Consider the following 23616-nt stretch of genomic DNA (forward strand, 5'->3'; position numbering starts at 1 on the left):
TGTGCGCCGTCCGTGCCGCTGTGTACTTGTCACACGGTCCCAACCCAGTCCCAGTGCAGCCAATGACGAGTCACTAGCACTGTCACGTGACGCCCAGAGCCTAGGGCTCGGCGTTTAAAGTTCAACTCAGCGGAAGACAGACGCAGCGGCAGCGCACAGTGTGCAGGTGGCTGTGGATGTCCGTAAGCGATCACCGAGGCTGTTCATGAAACTGTTCTTATAGCTTCCAGATTAAGCAATTGTTTAACCCCTTACTGACACGGTCCTTTTTTTTCCTCTCATTTTCGCTTTTTCCTTCCCCCTTTTAAAAAATCGTAACTCCTTTATTTATCCATCACGTCGCTGTATGAAGGCTTGTTTTTTGCGGGACGAGTTGTATTTTTTTTATTGTGCTATTAAATGTACCATATAATGTACTGAAAAACTTTTAAAAAAATCAAAGTGGAGTGAAATAAAAAAAAACCGCCATTCCGCCATCTTTCAATGCGTCTTGTTTCTACGGCGCCCAAACTGCAACAAAAATAACATGATAACTTTATTCTATGGGTCAGTATGATTACCACGATGCCAAACTTGTATAGTTTTTTTTTTGCTGTACTACTTTTATTTTTTTCAAAGACATTTAATTAAAAAAAATTTTTTTTGCTGCCATCTTCTGCATCCAGCTGTTCCCCGTTCGGCGCACCCGGTTGTTATACAGTCAAGTGCTCCGAGCGGGAGATGCAGAAGACAAGCGGTGTGTCCCCACTTGTCTTCTGCATCCAGCTGTTCTCTGCTCTGAGCACAGAGAACAGCTGTTATGCAGCCGGGCGCTCCAAGCAGGGGATGGAGAACAGAGCTGAAGAGCTGCGTTCTTCATGGATCGGAATACAGCTGAAACAATAGTATCCCGCTGTGAATTCCCGATAACTGATGCCTGATCTTTCAGCACATTGGAAGATCAGCGATCAGCAACGGCTTAACAAAAACTGCACAATGTTAGTGCAGTTAGACACAACGATGATCGCTCAAAAGATGGCTTTGAGCAATTTTTGAGCGAAAATCGTGTCTAAAAGGGCCTTAAATGTGCTCATCTTTAACTGTTCGGATGAATGACGGTTTTCAGTTCTGCTTGAAAACAGTCCTTCAGCAGAACAGCTGATAAGCAGGACCCACACTGTGTTCTGCCCACAGAGAGCTGTTTACAGCTGATAACATTACAGCTGTTTGCTGTGTCTGTTGTCCATGGTGCTGAATTCTCCAAGGGGATCTAGAGATTACATTGTTTTCTCTTAGCAGCTCATGGCTGAACAATGGAGCGAATTACAGAGCTCAGACCTCCTGCTGGGTTCTTTAACAGCCCCCAGAAGCTCATTTGCATGCAAATGAAGCTGATACAGTACTAATAGCAATTAGTGCCTATTAGTACTTTATGCAAAAGAGACATACACACACACCTATGATACACATCTCTGGCCATCTGGGGGATAAACAACCATTTCTAACAATAGCTATATCAGGCCTAGTGCCTCAAACATACAAGTCCATCACATTTATTACCCAAGGAGGATGTCATCCTACGGGCGGGCGACCCCTGTCAGGATCGTGGCTTCCAACCACCATTATCTTTTGTGTTTCTTGGTCCTCATCTTTTTGTCAATGTACCTGTATGACACCTTGTATTTTGCAGTACAAGTTCTAGTTTTTATAGGAATCAATTATGGGTACATGCAATGGATTAAATAACTTATTATTTTGTGTATTTTTTTTGCTTGGGACAATGGAATACATTCCTGGCTCCACTTCAAACGGCTGTAACTCCAGTTCTGTAGGCGCTATGAACAAGTTTTTGCTGTCACTTTAAGTTCAAGAATCTAGCTTTATGACACCAAAAGCACGTTGGAAGCCCTGACAGAAGAAGAGCTACAGCCATATAAAAGTAGAACGAGCTCTGTTTGTCTAAAACTATAATGTCTTTTTCCTGCACAACCAACAGAGCTTACCCAAAAGTGTTGGCGTGTGTAGGATAGGCCACTACTCATGGGCCAAAGTTGAGCACTTGCCTCCCCAAGCTAAAATTTGCCAGCCAGGCCTGCTGATGCCACTTGCACACTAGACACATAGCATATTGACAGTAGACACTTACCACACATGCCACTTACACCAGTCACGTATTAGATAGATATCGGGCACACCACTTACACACTGCAGATATTCCGCCTGCTGATGCCTCTCATAGATTAGACATACACGTCACTCTTAGGCTGGGTTCTCACGGGACGGAAATCCCGCGGCTTGGTGGCACCGAAAAAACGTGGGATAAGCGCAGCTTCAAAACCCACAGCCATTAGCCGCGGGTTTTGGAGCAACTTCACCGCCTGCATCTCCGCTGCGATCAATATCTTCACAGAGAGGCCACTGCGGAAAGGAGAAACGAATTGAAGTGCCGCGTCTTTGTTTTCCACACGGCAGGTCAATTTCACTGCAGCTTGGCCGCAGCGTGTGGGTGAGATTTTTGCAAAATCTCATCAACTTTTCTGGCTAATCCCGGGATCAGGAGCTGCGGGTGGAATGGCCATGTGGACATTCCGCAGCAATTCCATCCCGTGTGAACACAGGCATACAGTGGACATACACGGGTAACACTGCAAAAACATATTTGAAAATGCAAGCCTCAATACATTCAGTACATCTTGGGCTGTCCGTGCTCCTCAAACTGAAATTCACTCAATCCATGAGCTGGTGTAGATTTGTTTGAAATTTCTGCGACTTTTTCGGCATAGGTTATAATAAAATTTGTCATAATTTGGGCGGCCATGTCACCTTGCATTAGGGCCTCATTCACACGAGCGTTGTTGTGCACATGCGTGTGTGTGCGCACACATTCGCGCATCCACAAAGCTGTGTGCCTATTGCCGTCAACCAGGCCGGCGCTGCTGCCAGCAGCTCCATTGAAAGCAATGGGCTTCCGGCAACCCCCGCAGTGATTTTAAATATAAACCCTTCCCTGAAAATCATTCCTAGCTGTAGTAAAAAGTAAAAAAAAATATATAAACTCACCTCTCCACCGCTGTCGGGGGTCAGGCTCGTCTTGTCGCTTGGTCCCTAGCACTGTAATGAAGTTCTTTCAATGAATGGCCGAGCGCTGCCTGTGATTGGTGAGCGCAGTGACCAATCACAGGCAGCGCTCAGCTGTCATTCATTGAATGGCTGAGCATTGCCTGTGATTGGCTAAGCAATTTAGCCAATCAGATACAGCCCTTTCAGCAGGTGGGGATTTTAAATCCCCACCTGCTGAAAGAGCTTCAGAGCAATGCAGGGAGGCAAGCGGCTAGACGCGGCTGAGAGGTTTGTATATATATATATTTTTTTTTTTACACATGCTAGGGATGATTTTTAGGGAGGACTTATATTTAAAGCCTTTCACCGAAAATCCCTGCAGGGGTTGCTGGTAGCCCATTGCTTTCAGTGCTGTCACAGTGTTGAGTGACAAGGGGACTCCCCGCGGGGGAATATTGATGCGCAGCACGGACCTATGGTGTACACAAGTCTTAGGTTTTGCAGGTGTGTAAAACGCAAACATGTAAACACACCATAGAGAACCAATGGTTCTAATAGATGCACAGTTTTGTGCGGGCGTAAACACACTCGTGTGAGCGAGGCCTAAGCCCCATAACATTCCTAAAAAAAGGGTTGAAAAAGGCAAAAAAATGAAAATACAGATAAAATAACTGCAAACTTTGGTTCAAATTTCTATTCTACAAAACTGGCACATTTCACATAATCAATATGCAATTTACAGGGGGAAACCCTTGCGTTGTGTATGTATAACTCTTCTTTATGGATGGTCTTTTTAACATCTGTATGGACCGAGGGAGCCTCTTTTTTTGAGGAGGTGTGATAAATTATGTAGGGAACAATACACACTATTTGATTTTTGTATTTGTATTTTCTGCGGACAGGGTATATTAAAAGGGAGGAATACCCCTTTAATTTCATTGGACAAGTCCTTTAAGCAGCATCACAGACTTTCCTGTACTGATAGCCAGCCCTACTAATAAATGTGTATTTCTCAATGTGTATTTCTATATGTATACCACATCACAGCCTAAATCGTGACTACATTACTCTCAGTGCTAGATACACGCTCAGCCATTTTCGTCCACATGGAGCAGGACAGTTCTGACTTTAAGCTGCTAACCTTTAGGAGAAGGTCCTTGGCCTGTAAGGACCCCGCATCGTCCTAGTTTCCTGTCCCCGACGCTGGTTTCAAAGCAGCTGTAGGAGTATATCCCACTGGTTTGAATCTTCTCGTCCTGCTCTTCCCCATGTTCCTTCAGTAATAGAAAAAGTGAGCAGGAAGAAATCTTAGCATCAAAATGGTGTCTAATAAGTATCAGACAGGAGGCTGCACTGCACTGAAGTGACTGCAATATACATAGGAGACGTCCAGAGTGTGACAGGCAATCAGGTGAGGTGTGCAAGGATGGAATAAATGTGTGGAGTGCCCTTTAAAAGGGCAGACAACTATTCACCACAAAAATAATATAGTAGTAAAGTAGCACCACGTCTCATTGTATATGGCCTAGGAGTTTAAACCAACGTTATCTTTGAATGGAGTACTGTGGAGATGACCCTGAAGGCATTATATATTAACAGCTTTGGTAACTTGTATGTAAAAACAGCCACAGAGAGATCCAGGTCTACATTTCTCATGGTGCAGAGCTCTAGTTTTACGAAGAAGAGTATTTTCTGCCAGTGATCCAGAGTCACATAAGGACAATCGATAGTCTAAATAGTCAAAAAGATGTATGTACACCAAAATTGTACTAATAAAGACTAAAGCTCGTCTCGAAAAAAAACAAGGTCACACAGCCCAATCGATGAATAAAGAAACAAAAATACCGGTATATATATATGGGTCTCAGAATATAAAGGTGGAAAACAACTGTTTCTTTTTTTTGTTGTTTTTTTTATAAAAGTTCTTTAATTTTTTTTAAAGTAGTTGTAAAATTTGGTAACAGTGCAATCGTACTGAATACAGTTCACATGTGATTTCTACTCTCCCCCAAAAATGGTGCAACTGCAATTATTTTAAAAAAACGTCTACCCTCCACAAAAAGAAGATAGGTCCCAACGGTCCCCGCATGAGTGAAGCAACGGTTGCACATACATGTCTCTGCAACCTTTCATTTCAATGACAGCACTGGAGATTACCGAGAACTCGCACTCAGCAATTTTCGGTGTAGTCATTGAAATGAATGGAGCGGGGGGCTATCATCAGGACGATGCAGGACGTTACAGCATCAAACCCCCACCATTCATAAAATTAACTGCAACCCTGTGGATAGGGGAGGTTTTATTTTTGGACAATGCCTTGAAACCATGTAAAAGAAGATTTTAAAAATGGAGGTCATTGTTCTATAGATCAGACACAGATCTCGCATATTTACAGAAGAGCGGTTAGAGCTGGTCAATCAGTAACGGCAGGAAGCTGGTCGTGGTACTTTCAGGTTGTCTTTTTATTGATTCAGGAGTCTGTTGGCTATATTGACCTTATTAGCCAATACCACAGTGCAGAAGTTGGTAATAAACTGATACAATAACTCAATTATGAAATAAAATCTCATTAAAATCAACAATTCTTAAGATTTATCCCTACATTTTTTGAGGTATACAGACTATTCCCAGTTATCCGGGATAGACTACAAAGAAGATAAAAATGGAATGTGCTTCAAGTATCTCTAGGCCTTCAGTACTCATTTCAAGCATTATTGTTTTACTTATAATTAGTATTTTCTTCATCTATCGGTAATTGTGGTTGCTGCTCATTGGTTCATATTCAAAATGCAATGAGGCACGTGAGAGACTCAACAGATTTCATGGTGGGTAAAGCTCTTACTGCATTTTCAGAACCATAGCAGGGTCTGACATACAGTGCTGTTACATCTTTCACAAGTGTACTCGAGGGTCTGTATGGGATTTGCAGAGAGGATTAGATTTAGAGGCTGAGACTGCTCTCCAACTTATCCTCCAGTTTCTGGATCTTCTCTTCGGAGCCTCGGTCCGGCAGCAGGACTTCTACGGTGTAGCTGACCTTCTTGGCATGTATGTAGCTGTATGTATTATCAAAGCGAAGTACATCTGTAGGCAAGAAGAGGGGTGTGAATAAGAAGTGATCTGTGTGGCTCATTTAGTGCATTAATTAACAAACATAATATTTAGAATCATTTCCATTGGAAAATATATAATGCAATAGATGCACCTTTATTAATCAGCTACAATGCAAAATTGTAAGAGCGCTGTCAAATCAGGGGGAACGGACTCTATAGTCGTGGGGAGAGATGACCAGCTGCTAAAAACATCTTAAGGCCCATTTATACGTAATGATTATTGCTCAAAATTCATTCAAACGACGAAACTGAGCGATAATAGTTACATGTAAAAGCAGGCATCATGCAGTTTTCATTTGAACGAGGATTTTAAGGTGAACCTAAAATCCATTGTTCTGACACTAAGAGATAAAGAGTCTCTCAAGAGACCGCAGGCTGTTCTCCTCCAGTTTACAATGTTTTCTGCCGACTCTTGCAGAGATAACAAAGCAGCTGGGCGTGTAATTAATCACACGCTGGGCTCTGCAAGCAGCTCCTGGAGGTCCTTTTACATGCAACTGAAGATTTTAAAGTGTTAATGGCCATTAACACCTTATGTAAAAAGATCGCTTAATCTTTTAGTTATTTGAAAGATTATCTTTGTGTATAAATGGGCCTTTACACAGCTACCAGGAATGATTCTACCTCTCATGTTGGGCAATAGTCTACCACCCCCGGTAGATATCAGGTTGTTAATATTAACTACTGAAATAGATATACATGGAAGGACACCTTAGGTTATCTTTACATTGGAGGACTATTGGAAGAGTAATTGCTCAAAAGAGCAAATTTAAACAATAGTCATTAAGTGTAAACACGGCCACATTATAAGGTGATGAGCGAGAAGTCACCAATTACATCTCAGGTTACTAAAAAAAATTTGCTGGTTGATCAAAAGCTGTGTGGTGTAAAGAGACAATATTTGAATGTAGATCTCCTCTATAAACTAAGTTCTCTGCGAACAACTAATGAACAATCATCGCTCTGTATAAAAGCAAATAAACGACTGTTTGTACGCTGCAAGGACTTTTCTCATTGACTCAGTGACAGCTGCTCTGTGCAAGGGTACCTTTAGGCAAAATGATATATTGTAAGCCAATACAAGAACACTAGGGGGCAGTATAAGAATGCACATTAATCTGTCAAATGAGGATTTGATTTTAGCAGGGATGGTCAGCAATCTAAGAAAGGAGCTGCTCAAAAGAAGAATTAAGCATGTTGAGTTTTAATATAACCAATCCCTTAGTTTCCTTGGCAGGTAAGTCGCTGCCTGGTAGTAGCTTATGTTCCCTATACCCAATCCTAAACTGATGTGGGAACATGTGAGAAATAGAGATGAGCGAGCATACTCGCTAAGGGCAATTGCTCGATCGAGCATTGCCCTTAGCGAGTACCTGCCTGCTCGGGAGCAAAGATTCGGCTGCCGGCGGCGGGCGGGGGAGAGCGGGGAGGAGCGGAGGGGAGATCTCTCTCTCCCTCTCTCCCCCCCCCCACTCCCCACTGCTGACTGCCACAACTCACCTGTCACCCGCGCCGGCAGCCGAACCTTCTCTCCCGAGCAGGGAGATACTCGCTAAGGACAATGCTTGATCGAATAATTGTCCTTAGTGAGTATGCTCGCTCATCTCTAGTGAGAAAGTATTTCAAAATGGTGTTAATAGTTTGATAGGTTGTAAAAAAAAAACAAAAAACTTATATTCTATTATAGTCACATAGTTTTGGCTACAAGGCTTACATTTCCTTTTGTCACTTCTATGGTTATAAGCATTTGTAAGAACAGTACATGGAAATGATTTGTCCTGTTGCACTTACATGTGCCGGCCTCAGTGCAGGTCAGGGTTCCATCCTCTGGTACCATGTGGGAATTGTATCTCTCAGTTAGCAGCACCTCATCCATCTCCCCAGCTTTTTGTCGCTCTCCTGCCTTTGTCTTCCTAAAAACTCCAAATCCAATGTCCCCGCCATCTGTCTGGAATTGCCACCTAAGTAAATAAGACAGGGTCCCTATGTGACCAGTTTGCAGTGTAATTCAGAAGTTTGGGCAAGGGCTCCAATGTAAGAAGATGTGCCTAGGGCATTATACAGAAGGAGTTTTGATCAGCCATTCATTACAGTGAGCACAAAAGGGACATACAAAGTCCGCTACTCCCTACAAGAAACCGCTAAAAAAGTGGTATCAATGAGATTCTACAAGATGAGATACCGCAGACTCTCAGAAATCCAGTGATGGCACCGGACATGGATCTGCTTTTACGAAGCAGCCAGGGCCAATTAAACACAGAACAACTGTCGTCTAAAAGAGCGCGCGGTCGGGTGACGTCACTGTTGGTTGTTGGCGCTCGTGCAGAATGTTTAGATAGACCGATCATGGCTAAGAATCGTTTACTTCTCGCTCAGTGCCTCACATTCTATGCTAAACCCTGAGCAGGAGCGTTTACACGCAGTGAGGAGTGAGCGAACCAGTGATGACTTTATGCTGGTTGAAACTGAGCGACAAACGAAAAGTAAACAAATAGCACATGTAACGATTATACTGCATTTTCGCTTAAACAAATTTTGCGTGACATTCGTTACGTGTAAATGGCCCTTAACTTATGGTGCCATCAGGCGAGGTGACAGGGAGCCGATGCTATATATATTCTATATAAAAAATGTTTTATACTCGCCCGTTTCCTGGTTCCAGCTGCTGAAGTCCGAGCACCAGATGAAAATCTTACGCTTGTCCTGTGCACGCACTTTCCTATACAAGTCTATAGAAGAGAGCGATTTTCGTCTGGCACATAGATTTTAGCTGCTTGAGCCAGGAAGTGGGTTGTATTTAAAAAAAAACAAAAAAAAAACACAGCATTCGGCTCCCTGTACCCTAACAGCACCATAAATTAGTTTAGAGTACTTTAGGCAGGTGACAGGTTCCCTTTAAGGCCGCCTGTCTATGGGCGCTTTTGCATTGCATTGCCCGTGGCGATAATCTGGCTGCGGGGAACGCAGTGCACACTTTCCATAGCGTTGCTATGGAAAGTGCAGCCCCCCTGTCCACAAGCAGAGAATCATAGAGATTCTCCACTCGCGGGCAGCAAATCGCAGCATGCTGCAAATTGCCACGATTCTCCGCAGTGAGCCTATCTGTCAGAGAGATCCATCTGCCGGCTCCTGCTCCCGCGGCGGAAATCCACCGCCGGATATTGCAACGCCCGTGGACAGGCAGCCTAAGGTGAGTCATTAGGGAGTTTGAAAGGCTTCCAGGTGAATAATTCTAGTAGGATACACTTTCTTACATAAGCAGTGGAAGAACTAATATAGTATTGATGTTCATTCTAACAGTGTGTGCGAGTTTGGGAGAAGCATTGGTGTGATGGTATTCCAGTAGTATGAATCCATTACCCTTTCTAAGGACTTGCTAAAAGTTAGGATGCGGCTCTGTTTGCTGCAAAACCAACCCGATGGTGAAGCTTATGGTTCCAACATGAAACCAATAATAATGAAACCAAAGCAAATACTTTGTTAGTCATGTGACTGAACTCTGTGTGCGCAAAAAAAAAAAAAAAAAAAATATATATATATAGCGTTACACCCATCCTGGCTGCCTAGGACAAACCCCAAAAGAGCTCAAGTGCTTACCTGAGTACACAGCCTGGGAACAGAATCTCATACTCCATTTGTTCACTGGAGCCTCTGCTGACATTTGCACTTTGCTCATAATTCTGTTGCACTTGGTCCCGCAAATAGTAGGATTTAGGGATGTCTCCGCCATAATTTATCTGAAAAACAGTTGTTAGGATCATACAACGGAGTACAAGCGGTCTGCTATCTCCAGCAGTCCCATAGAAATGAATGGAGCACACACACATGACCACCGCCCCACTCATTTAGGGACACTTAGGGCACCCGTAGTCCTGATCAATGCAGGTCCCAGTGGTCAGACCTGGCGGATCAGATGCTTATCAAGTATCCCGTAAATGGGTGTTTAATTATTTTTGCGGCACAAGCTCTTTAATAATAATTGTATCTAAAGTGTGTTGTGAACATGCACATGTGTTAAGTCCCAATGATAAAATAGACTGGGTAATGTTGTTTCTGTCAGTACCTTGGATTTACATTTTATATCACCATCTGGGTCTATTTGGGTTCCTCCATAGTATTTGGGGAGTTCTTCTGCTGGAATGTATTTCTGAAGCACTTCTTTCCAGTTGTCTAGAGAATATAAAATGTCTTAATGCTCATTCCACTAGTACAGCCAAAAGTTGACAAATACCGAGCAAAGAATGAAAAGACAAATATTCTAATACTTAACCCTTCCCAATCCAGTGTCGGACCTTGTCAGACATTGTAATTTCCCTGCATTGCCCTGCTGTTGGACAGGGTCCGACACATGTTTCTAACACTACGCAGAAGAGAGCTGCGATGTAGGAGCCCTCTTCTGTATGTATTACAGTATGCAGGAGAGGGGGCCAACGTCACAGTTCTCTTCTGTATATTACAGACGAGAGCAGCGATGATGGACCTCTCTCCTGCATAGTGTAATATACATATATAATAATACTATATATAGTGTAATATACATAATAACTCACTTTTAAGATCATTCCAGTTCATTTGTAGGTATCTGTTGAGTAATTCCAAGGAATCCACCCAAAATAAATAAGAGCTGAGGAGTGTGAGGGTGGCAGAGAAATTGGATTGGAAAGGGTTACTAAAGAGGTTGTAGAGAAATTATTATAGCCCTTGTCCATATGCCCTATTAGGAGATATGGATGTAATAGACAAGGTATTTACCGCATAGTCCCCCCTTATTAACCACAGTGGAGAGATGCTGCAAACAGCATCTCTTGCTATGGTGCACTTGGCCCATTTATTTATCACACGGACAGTTAGTCATTTAAATGGCTGCCATGATATACAACATCTCACTTGCCAGCCACGACAGGGTGAGTTTATGGGCAGTCGTACCCGTTATAGCTGGAGGTTTATGAAGCCAAGCACACAACACTCAACGTATCACGAGTTTGACTGCCACATAGAAAAGGCTTCTCATTTCGGAAACACTCCCTTTAAAATGAATGAACTTTAACAGAAAGGACCACAAAAATATTTCTCTTTTTGTCTCTCCACATTGCACTAGTCATAACTTTTATATTATTATGACTATATGGCTATTTGAAGCCATATATTTTGCAGGATGAGTTGTACATTTATAGGTGTTATTTTGGAGTACACATAAGTTGCTGGCTGTTTAACCCCTTCCTGCTCCATGACGTACCAGAACGTCATGGAGCGGCGGGGTATGTATGAAGAGAGGTTGCGTGGCAACCTCTCTTCATACAGTGCGGGCATCAGCTGTTTATAACAGCTGACACCCGTGGGCAATAGAAGCGATCGGCCGTTCGCGGCTATTAACCATTTAAATCCCACATTTAAATCCCGGCATTTAAATCCCACACGGCCCCCCCGCGGTAAGATCGGGGGAGCCGTGCAGGTGTCATGGCAGCCGGGGGCCTAACGAAAGGCCCCAGGGCTGCCTTACCAGACTGCCTATCAAGCCATCCCCGTGGGGTGGCTTGATAAACTGCCTGTTAAATTGCAGTATGACGTAATGCTACAGCATTATGTTATACTGCTGGAGCGATCAAAGCATCGCATGTTAAAGTCCCTCAGCGGGACTTCAAAGTAAAGTTAAAAAAAAATCAAAGTTTTGGTGTTGGCGTCCCCGTCTCCATGGCGCCGACCGAAGCCTTCTTCTCCCTCGATTAGACGCGCTTGCGCAGTCTGCCCTCTTCTGTCCGGCTCCGGCGTGCTCGCGCCGCAGAGGTCTTCTGCGCATGCGCAGAAGACCTGTGCGGCGCGAGCACGCCGGAGCGGCCCCATTCAACGGGACAGAAGAGCAGACTGCGCAAGCATGTCTAATCGAGGGAGAAGGCAGCTTCGGTCGGCGCCATGGAGACGGGGATGCCAACACCGGAGGGGGTAAGTGTATAACTTCTGTATGGCTCATATTTAATGCACGATGTATATTACAAAGTGCATTAATATGGCCATACAGAAGTGCATAACCCCACTTGCTTTCACGGGACAACCCCTTTAAGATTTAGATGTTTATTTCTGCCCCCACAACAAATGCACCCTGGTGACCTACCTCCTACCACAATGATCTTCCTCCTTGTATCTTCACTCAAGAAATGTTTAACAAGGTTATATGCCACTGGGAAAAGTTTGGGAGCTGCAGTGAGAAAATATAAATGTTCCATAGAATAATGTATATCGGTAACTAGTGCTAGATATATAGGATAAAATGATTTTAATGAGGAAACATATATACAACAAACATGCAGGTAATAACGATACCCCGATATAGTACTAGTGATCTCTTTAACCCATTAAGGACCAGGCATAGTAAATATACGGCACCTGGTCCTGGGCTTTAAGCCCTGCTGTATGTAAAATTACGGCGGGGATTTAAGCCTCAAGCAATCAATCAGAGACAGGACAGGTTATCAGCTGTTAGTAACAGCTGATAACCCAGAGGAGAAGACAGGAGGGGTTTTTAACCCTTTCTGCCTTCTCCTTCCCTGAGTCCCTTGTACTGAAAAGTGAAAGTGGAAGGGTTTCTTCCACTGCGGGAGCCTGGGAGCCTGGGAGCCTGGGAGCCGGGGGTGGGAGGTGGGGTCATGTGACTGCCAGGATTCTCTGTACTAGACCCTGACTAGCTCTGCCAGTGACTGTCTTGATTTCCCCTGTAACTGGGGCTCCTATGTATATGCCCCAGCTGCAATGGAAAAGTGTAAAATAAAAAAAAAAAATGTGAATGTCTTACATGACATCACGGCGGACACAGATAGTAAAAATCATAATTACATAAATATGTAAAACAAAATTACAGAATAAAACAACAATATATACATAAGAAAGAAAATAATCCCAAACTGACGCCAACCAAAACCGTCGCTATAAGCGCCCTGTAATCCCAAACCATACATATTATATATCAAAACGTCCGAAACAAAATGAGGAACCCGTTCCCATACTTTATAATAGCATAAATATAATAAATTAAGAAGAAAAAAAAACTAGAAATGTTAAAAAAAACATATACCGTATATACCGGTGTATAAGACGACTTTTGAACCCCAAAAAATCTGCTCTGAAGTCGGGGGTCGTCTTATACGCCGGTAATACAAAAAAAAGAAAGTGTCAAAAAAAAAAAAAATCATTACTCACCTCCCCCGGCGTTCTGCGGCGCTGCTGCAGGCTGTCGCTCCCTCCTGGTCCCCGGCAGAGCATTGCTTTCTGGACGCAGGGCTTGAAATCCCCGCCTCCAGAAAGCTAATACTGTGATTGGCTAACACACGCTGTCAGCCAATCACAGCCATTCAATTACATTATTGAATGACTGTGATTGGCTAACACACTGTTACCATACAGTGCGGCATGGGGTCCCGCGGTCGGCGCGCGTCGCTCCGGCGTCGGCTCCGGCGTCGGCTCCAGCAGCCTGGAGCCCTGTGTCGAGGTCATCCCAGCAGCTTGGGTTGGCCAGTGGGCGGCGGCGTGGGCGTGCCCGCCCGTAGGGTGCCGCCCGCACTCCTCTGTGCTTCTTATACAGCAGTGGGTGGAGTTGCCTCCTCCCACTCTCCGCCCCTGGGCGGAACCTTGTGGTTAAAAGACTGGCAGTGAAGTGAGCTCATTGCCAGTTATTGGTTCTGCATGCACCTAGCCAGTCTGTCTGCGGTTCGCCTCAGCCAGTCCCTAGTTGTCGGTCAGCTCCCTCTGGTCCCCTGTTACTCTGTCTGTTTTAGTTGGTTCTGTTTGCCTCTAATCTAGTCTGGCCCAGTCAGCACTAGTTGCTATCCAGCACCCTGCCAGTTTGCCTGTGAGTTCCATCTCCAGCCTTGTCAGTTTTGTTGGTCTGATTCATCTGCCTCCTCTGTCGGCACTCTGTTCCCCCCATTAGGTAGGTTCCTGCTTGTCAGTCGCCAGGTCCCTAGCCAGGGCAGGGACCGCCGTCCAGTTGTCCGCCTGGGGTTAGCCAGGGCCGAGGCAAGTAGGCAGGGACAGTGGGGGTGCGGGAGATCAGGGCACCCCCGACTGGCGCTCGGGGGGCAGAGTGCCGTAACACACACGTGCGCCTTCAGCCAATCACAGCCATTCAATGATGTAATTGAATGGCTGTGATTGGCTGAAGGCACGTGTGTTTTAGCCAATCACCGCCATTCAATGATGTCATTGAATGGCTGTGATTGGCTGTCGGCCCTGCGTCCAGAAAGCAATGCTCTGCCGGGGACCAGGAGGGAGCGACAGCCTGCAGCAGCGCCGCAGAACGCCGGGGAAGGTGAGAAATGATTTTTTTTTTTTTGCTCCACTGTATTCCTGGCGTATAAGGTGACAGTTGGGGGGTCGTCTTATACGCCCCGTCGCCTTATACGCCGGAATATACGGTATGTATATCCAATAAAACTAAAAAATGGTAAAAGAAAATAAGTGAAAGATAGTTTAAAAAAAAAAAATCACCCTATATCTCACACAGCAAAAATAATTTTGATAGCTTAAAAAAAAATAAATAAAAAAAAAAAAGGACAGTAAAAAGACCACATGGGTAAAATCCTTAAAAAGTGCCTGGTCCTTAAGGGGTTAAGGCAAAACAGAAAGTGGCATAGATACAAATTCTCTGACATTAATGGTATATCCACCTCTGGGACCTGCACATTTTCAAGAAAGGAGGTAATCTGTCCTGCCTGGTTGAGGTGGCCTCTGGCTGCTGCGCTTGAATGCAGAGGTGGCCGGGATTACACAAGTAGGCAACCCCATTGTGCTACGCCATTTCTGTAACTCCCATAGAGGTGAAGGTAAGGTATGGAAACCGTGTATCTGGTTTGAGGAAAGACTCGGTGTCTGTTTATTGCTCTCACAATACAGGCAGCAATAGACTGAATGAGCCTACTGACAGAGCTGGAAGGGAGTGTAAGAAATCTAGGTTTCCACTGCAGCCAGTTACACAAATAGTAGGAAATTGCCATTTTAGCAAATATATAGGTCCGGGGACGTAGTGGAGACCACCAAGTTGGGGTGAGGAGACTTATAGGACATGCAATGTTCCACTGCGAAATAAGGTTATGCAAATTGAGATGGTACAATATCTCTGTAGTGCCACCTATTGGAAGGTAGCTTCCCTACAAGTCAATGTCTGACCATCTAACAAGCCATACAACATGACTAAAGATGTAAACCAAACCAAAGTCTTCACAAGAAAAAGCCCCCCATGTACAGACAGCGGTTTCAGGGTTCTTGCCCCTCCTCGGTGCACAGTAGAGTGCTGCTTCTGGGTGAGAAGCCAACTCCATTTGCATAGAAAAAGAATGGCGCAGTATATGATATTTTTAATAAATTAGCTGGTGTTACATATAATAAACATGAAGAACTCACCTTTAATGACAAAGAGCCTTTTCAAAGCCTCGGGATAATTATCTTCAAACATTTGTAATACCTGGAGAAAAAAAATTTCTTTCATTACTTTACAATGTATGAGCAAATAAAACAGTTTGCCTTTCAGCGAGTATGCCACTAACACATCCGTTTACTGCGATAACCGTGGCGTTTTTAATACTGCGGTAATTACGTTACAAGGCTCCCAATGATTTCAATGGAGCCTTGCAGACTTGCGCTCGATCGTGGCGTTTTGTAAAACCGCAATTTTTGTGCGCTGCCTGCTCTATTTTGCCGCGATTAATGCACCACCTCATCACCTGTCAGAATGATGGGGTGCGTTAAAACTTATTGCTGAAGGCAGGAAGCTGTGTCTGAAAACTAAAGTAAAATCGCGGCAAAATGTGGACATGGCATGTGTGAGAGTGGCCTAAGGGTGGCTTAACACGAGCGTGTGCGTACATAGGTGCGCATCCTTGTATGCGCAAAAACACGCGTGTATGCAGGTGCACATTGTCTGCCACATGCGGCAGATGTTTTCTTCATCCCCGCGGGGAATGAAGAATTCCCTGCTACACTTGTCACAGTTGTGAAAGATGTGGCAAAGGAATTCTTCATCCTTGCGGGGAATAAAGAATTCCCTACCACAGCTGTCACAGATGACAGCTGCGGTAGGGGATTCAGCTGCCGGAATCCTTTAATTCCTTAATTGTTTTTCAGGGAAGGGCTTTAAATATAACCCCTTCCCTGAAAAACAAGGCAAACTAGTGTAAAAAATAAAAATAAAACCCCATACTCACCTTTCTTCAGCTGCCGGGGTTCAGCTGCGTCCTGTCTGTACCGTCCCCGGCTCTGCAATGCAGTTCTTTGAGCAGGCGGGGAATTAAACTCTCCACCTGCTGAAAGAGCTGCTTCTGATTGGCTGAGCACCTCAGCCAATCACAGGCAGCTCTCGCCTATCATTCATTCAGCGCAAAATGTCCTCAGTGGAAATTCCGTCACAAATTCCACATCCAAAATAGAGTTAAAATCCGCACTGTTGATGGGTATCTTGACTCGAAATCTGCTGCATACCCGCAGCCGATTTCAGAAGATACAGCGCTCACCTCTGAAGTCTTCAGCTTTCGGCGCTTACTTCACCTGGCACTCGGCAGCCTGTAGTGAGTGCCCTTCCCTGACCAGCGGCACTGCGCTCAGTACAGGCGCCCTAAGGTTGCGTTCACATGTCGCTGGTTTGCTGCAGATGATTTCACCTTTTCAATCTGCACCAAAACCCACACCCAAATCTGCAGCAAATCAGCAATGTGTAACACTGCAAGCAGCATTGTATCTTACCTCACAATATAAATCTACAGCTGGTTTCCACAGATGCTTTAATCCCAAACCTTCAACATCATAGATCATCACAACCTCTTCAACCCTTCTGCCCAGCTGCAAAAAAAACAAGGAGCTGAAAACATAATTTACTTAAATAATATGTATTTTCACCATTTTTGTATCAGGCCATTTGACTGTTTATCACAGCATGTAACAGCTGCTGCACCATAAAGAGGTACTGCCAAGATCAACTCATCTGTTCAAGTCGGATTCCCAGAGAACGGTCGCCCTGTGTCCCCCTCTCTGCAACCCCTGCAGTGAGGACATGCTTCAATCGCGGCAGGAGGATCACGGAGTTCTCCTATCACTTTGAAAACAATGGGCGCTGCGATGCAAGATCACGCAGAAGGATAGAGCATGCTGTGATTTGTTTCCTGCATAGTATCACGATGCCATGCAGGAAAACATCGCTTATGTGTATGACCACATTCAAAAGAATCGGGTTCATATTTGTGCGTCTCAAAACGCACAAATCTTGCGCAATTTTAGTGTCCGTGTGAAGGCAGCTTAAGTGGGTACGTTTTCTTATTTTGAAGATACAGTCTTATTTAAAAGCACTGTTTAGCGCCCCTTTTTATTTAGCGGCACGGCATGGAGCATACTTTATTCATGGGGTACCATATGTACCATTTTTTTACAAGGAAACGGTGTGAAAATGTGCTGCGAAATCAAATAGCAGAAGACACCTGAACGCTAAACTCTGCAGAGACGAGACGTGACTGGAAGACGTGGTCATGGCGGATGAAGGAAGAAAAAGGATTCCACTCAGAGAAGGTGAGACCCTTCAATTTAAATGTTTAGTCTCCCTCTGCGTCTGATCAGTGCTGTAGTCACCTGTATGGCCAGGATACCCTTACCATTGATAAGGTTCTGTTGGGAGTTTTAAATGTAAGAACTTACATGCCAGGGATTAACCTGATTTTGCAATTGCTCCCTGCACTGTGGTTGGTTCTGGTGCTACATTTATGTTATGAGCTTGGTTCTGTATTTGTGTACCGAGGTTATTTTTGCTGCTGCATTTATGTTACAGAAGGTGGTCGTAAACAGATGCTGGGTGCTTGCCCCTGTTGGCAGTCCTATTGAAAATGAATGGAGTGGCATTGCACATGCTCAGCCGCTGTTCCAATCAAGTGCTACTCACTGTAGGGGAATTCTCGCAGCGGGATGCAAGCTGTACCCCTGCAGTGACTCGGCACTCACCTCCTCCCAGCGTCTCACTCTGCTCTGCGATGGGTATCGCACAGCCGTGCATGCGCAGACCACAGACCAGAGCTATCGCGTCACTAATGATGTTTCTGTGCGGGCCTCTGCGAGGCTCGCACAGAGATAGGACACACTGCAATTTGCGTACCGTGCGAGTTTTCATGTGGTCAAATTGCGGCTGTCTGCATAGGATTACATTATCTAATACAATCCTATGGCAGCGGGCAAGGGCGGAAATTCTGTGGGAAATCCTGGTGCGGAATTTCCGCCATGTGCATTCGGCCTTATCGTGTATCATTCACCTAATAAAAAGTATGAGAGATTTAAACAAACAAACAGAATTAAGGTAGAACTACAAATCAGTAGCAAAGCCAGGCTTCAAATCCATAACCAAGCATGCTGTACTAGGTTGACAAAAGTATTGGGGCATACATACAAGGTGATGAAATTTGATTTTATTCACATTTTTCAATACAGTTTTGGGTCGCGTTTGGGTTCAATGACTGGAGTAACCCTTCTAGACAGGCTTTCCATCAAATTCCGAAAGAGATGTCGAGGGATTTGTCTCCATTCCTCCAGGAGAGCTTCAGATAGCAATACAGGGGGTGATGGGCATTTTGAACAGACATATATACAGTGTTATAGTTCATCCCAAAGATACTTAATGGGGTTGACATCCAGACTTTGGGTGGACCAATGAAGTTTGCAAATGTTTTGCTCCTCAAACCAAGCCTCAACATTGTGTGCTGTATGACATGATGCTCAACCATGTTGGTAGGGATATGGAGCTGTACCAAAATAATGAGATAGTAAGGAATGCCACATTGTCCGGAATGTGTCGGTATCGATTGGTGTCAGCAGTGGACTTCACAATAACCAATGGCCCTATTCCTTACTCCCAGAAACACCCCACACCATAACAGAACCTCCTCCAAACTTCACTGTTTGCGAGATGCCTTAGCAGCGCATACAATATTCACTGTCTGTATTCTGTCAGTTTACAAGGTCCCCGAATATGGCTGCACTGCACAAACACCAGATGTTTTCGGTTTCCGAACAACATTGCCAACAGTGGACTTTGGAATGTCCAAAAGCGCTGCGATCTTCCATATCGATTGGTTGTTCAGGTGACATCCCACCCTCATACCTCGTTAGAAGTTTGTCAACTAGAGATGAGCGAGCCACTCCCCCCGCCGCCCCTCCGAGCCAGCTCGGACCCGTAAGCAGTTACTCGAGAAGAGCGATGCTTGCTCGAGTAACTGCTTTATCCGAGCGTGCTCGCTCATCTCGATTGTCAACACTACACCTGGTGGCATTCTGATGTTCTCTGTACTGGGATATGCCTGGTGATACTCTCCTTTATACCTAATGTTCACATGTCCAATTTGGATATTCCCTTCACCTGACAGCAGAGGATTGGTGGAAGGCCAATACTTTTGTCAACATAGTGTATGATAAACAAAAATCTTCAAGTCTTTTTGTGACCCTTATGGAACAATTAGTTGTGCCTTAAATTTTCCCAAACAGCAAGTTAAATCACTGTTAGGTAATGCAAAGAAAATGACAACCTGCAACCTAACCAGTGGTGCAGAATTCCCCAACTGGATTAAGGCAAAGTGCTAAACATTAAAGCATGTACAATAAACCCCTGGAGGAGGGCCTATTCAGGTACTACCTATGGTATTGCAAATGTGAACTGCTATTATGCTTGGTCCCGGATTTTGCAACCCCTGTAAAGAGGTAAGAGGACCCTCATTAAAGGTCAGTCCCCGACCCATGCCTCCCCAGCCTTCTACCTAAACCCAACCCACCCCATGTACCCTCTATATTCCTCTATTCTCGTGATAGTGACGGAGAACCTCCTAATTTTAAACAGCTGACTGTGGTGTAACATTAGGACTGCGTAAGATGGAAAAACAAACCATAGGAAAGGAGGAAGAAAGGGAAAAAAAAGGGGAAATCAAAATCTAAAAAGGAATGGAATAGAAGGGAGAAAGAGTACATCGTAAAGCATAGTCTTACATTTGTCCCCATATTATTTGGCAGGACCTTGGAGCACTGCAGCATCCCTATCTGAACTGTACTAAGGGCATAATTCTTCTCTCTAGTGCTCTTATGAGTTGTATATGTTACGGAATTCCCATTAAGTTTTTTATCTCTTCTGCCTTAGGGCCCTTTTACATGGACTAATTATCGTTCAAAAAAAAGGAGTACAAGAGTTCTGATTATTAAAATTTACAAAACACTGCTGATATCTCTTCCTATACATGTTTGTATTACACTGTATGAGAATGCCCAATAAAGGTTTCTTTAAAAAACAGGCCAACAGTTGGATGACAAAAACGATTCATTAGCTCGCCATTCACTTTATGCAAACATTACAAAAAAACATTGTTGAGTCATTCACAAGTCATTACATATAAAAAGCGATCGTTTAGTCGTTCCCATTCACTGTTACAGCCCCTGGAAGATCAACGATCGAGTGAACAAGCAAATGATGAAAAAAGGTTGATGATTTTCTGTGCATAAACGAATAGCATTTTAAAGCAAACGACTCTTTCATCATTTGTTTGCTCAAATGATTTCTCACTTCGTGTAAAAGGACCCTTCGTTATTTACAATCCTAGAAACCTTAGTAAATCAGGCGGTCACCTTCTCACTCTGCTTACGGCATTCCTGATGCATTCTCTCACAGTCTCGCATTTTGGTCTTCATGAGGTCCTGCTTGGAAGCAGAGAAGAGCAAACCCTTTGGGTCTAAAGGCCCGATTACATCGTACCAGATAGGGCAGCCTTCCCGGTCATAACCGCACAGCCCTCCGGACAAATACTTCTGGACTACCTGGAGAGGACACAAAGATGGTCAACAACAGCATCATGTAGAGTGGAGAAGCAAATCACAGGATGTGGAAAAGAATGTGCACCATCTGTAAGGAAACAAGTGTACAATTATATCATTACAGGATTCATACACAGGCTACTAACATGGTATGGTAGGACGAAGAAAGACAATGGCCAACCAGTTTAGCCTGTTTCCGCCTCCCATGTTGATCCAGAAGAAGGCAAAAAACCCAAAAGCAAATGAGGCAGAAGTCAATTACCCCACCCCGGGGGAAAAAATTCCTTCCCTACTACATAAAGTTAATAATAATATCCTTCTTTGCCTTTAGAATTTTTGTTCTTTTTCACCCATTTAGAGTTTCAATAAGCATAAACAAGAAAATAGAGAGGTCCAAATTAATAATCAACACTAGCGCTTTTCAACCCATAATACTATCTGAATTCCCTGACACCTGCAATAGAGTTAAAGGGGCTGCGCCAAGATATAATGTTATTTCTTAACCACAGGGGATAACTTTATGATCTGTGGGGTCAGATTGCTGGGACCCCCACCAATCCTGAGTACAGGGGTCCTGAAGGTCCCTGTATGAATGGAGCAGAAGACACGCATGCATGCAGCTGTTCCATTAATTTCAATGGAAGCACTGGAAATTGCTGAATCTCCGTTTCGGCCATCTCCAATCTCCCACAAGCCATTGGACGATGTGACCATGTGATGTAATGTTAGTACACCCTGGGGAATTTTGACAGCAAGTACAACACATACTTTAATTCTAATATTTACTTAATAGCCTAATCAAATTTTAAAAATGCTGCAAGATTTTGACATTTAATGGGCAAAGGCCATTATTTACCATATGCACAAGTTATATTTATTTAGATAATAAATGTATACTAAAGTTTCTAGGTTTGACAATATATTAATGGTGTAGTTAGTTCATTGTCAAAGCCCGATGTCGCATAGGCGTAAGCACATTTACGAATGCATGCGTGTTTTACTGTACTTCTTGCGCATGCAAATCGTGCGCATTTGCAAAAAACACGAAAGCATGCGTCTAATTAGTTCAATATGCGCCCTTTCCCTGCGCAAATGTTGAGCCCCGCACCTATCCTGGTTCTGTGTCCACCCTCCTCCTCTCTGTACTCCCCACAGTAAGGAGGAAACTGAATGTGAATGGGGTGGCAGTTGCACATGCATGGTGCTGCTCCATTCATTTTCAATGGGACCGCCACAGATAGTCGAGCACTGGTACTCACCTACTTTTGTCAGCACCACTGAAATGAATGGAGCCGCATCACACGTGCCACCACTGCTGCCTTCAATCTGACATCACTACAGGGAGGCAGGCAGCCGGCAGTGATAGAAGAGGGGGACATGTGACCCAAATTCTTGCGATCGTGGTGCGAGACTCTCACTGATCAAACTTTTATCACCTATCATATAGATAGGTGATAAAAGTATTTTCTGCTACAACCCCTTTAAACAGCAGTGGTGTTGTTGGGCTATTGTGTCACTCGCCTTATGGATGCTATATTGCATGGCGGTCTCCATGCAGTGCTGCACCAGGGATCCACTCAATACAGGTCACCGTGAAGTGGCTAATGGGGTTATACAATTTGATCAAAATGTATATAAGACCCTCATGTTCGTGTTTCTGATTACTACTGAGAAGCCATATATCAATGTGTAATATGTCTCCAGGTTCATGGAGCTCAAACCACAGGCAGCGTGAATCTGGGACAGACATGTCCATTCAGCCCATGTAGGTTTTATTCTGAAACACTACAGCATTACAGAAGAAACATACTTAGAAGGCGAACGTATGGCACACGTGCCAGAGGGGGCACTCAAAGCCCTCTCTCTAGGCAGGCGTGCCAACTTTTGGCCACAATTAAAGGGATTACCAGTCAGGGTGCCACAGTTCTCAGGCTGGTAGTCACTCAACGGCACTGTTATGGGTGCACAAACAAAGGGCAGTGTGTGCATCCAGTTTCCTGCTCCCCTGACCTCTCTTTCTTGGTTCCGCAGGAGGAAAGGAGAAGGGAGGATGAGTCCAGGCGCACACACTTCCGCCCACAGCAGCGACGAGCAGAGGAGCTTTGAAGAGATAAGTATATGGGTTCTAGGGGAGCGCTATTACTACTGAAGCCACGGTGGTGGTCACTATTACTACTGAGGCCAATATTGCTACTGAGGCCACTGTGGGGGACACTATTACTACTGAGGCCAATATTGCTACTGAGGCCACTGTGGGGGACACTATTACTACTGAGGCCAATATTGCTACTGAGGCCACTGTGGGGGACACTATTATTACTGAGGCTAATATTACTACTGAGGCCACTGTGGGAGACACTATTAATACTGAGGCCACTGTGGAGACACTATTACTACTGAGGCCAATACTACTGAGGCCACTGTGGGAGACACTATTACTACTGGGGCTAATATTACTACTGAGGCCACTGTGGAGACACTATTACTACTGAGGCCAATACTACTGAGGCCACTGTGGAGACACTATTACTACTGAGGCCAATACTACTGAGGCCACTGTGGGAGACACTATTACTACTGGGGCTAATATTACTACTGAGGCCACTGTGGAGACACTATTACTACTGAGGCCAATACTACTGAGGCCACTGTGGGA

At 44.4% G+C, this 23616-nt stretch overlaps 1 protein-coding gene across 1 annotated transcript in view; it reads right to left on the reverse strand.

The window, feature by feature from the left end:
* Positions 1-5483: 5483 nt before the first annotated feature.
* The window catches only part of SEC14L2 (SEC14 like lipid binding 2), a 37597-nt gene continuing 19464 nt past the window's right edge, over positions 5484-23616 (reverse strand). The window contains exons 5-12 of the mRNA XM_066603768.1: positions 20775-20963; positions 16878-16973; positions 15543-15603; positions 12262-12345; positions 10216-10322; positions 9750-9889; positions 7944-8113; positions 5484-6123 (exon numbers count right to left, since the gene is read on the reverse strand). Of these exons, the coding sequence (XP_066459865.1) occupies positions 5981-6123; positions 7944-8113; positions 9750-9889; positions 10216-10322; positions 12262-12345; positions 15543-15603; positions 16878-16973; positions 20775-20963 (990 nt within the window). The 3' untranslated portion in view covers positions 5484-5980. The remainder of the gene's footprint in view (positions 6124-7943; positions 8114-9749; positions 9890-10215; positions 10323-12261; positions 12346-15542; positions 15604-16877; positions 16974-20774; positions 20964-23616) is intronic.

This window comes from Eleutherodactylus coqui, chromosome 5, assembly GCF_035609145.1.
Source record: "Eleutherodactylus coqui strain aEleCoq1 chromosome 5, aEleCoq1.hap1, whole genome shotgun sequence".
Taxonomy (NCBI): Eukaryota; Metazoa; Chordata; class Amphibia; order Anura; family Eleutherodactylidae; genus Eleutherodactylus; species Eleutherodactylus coqui.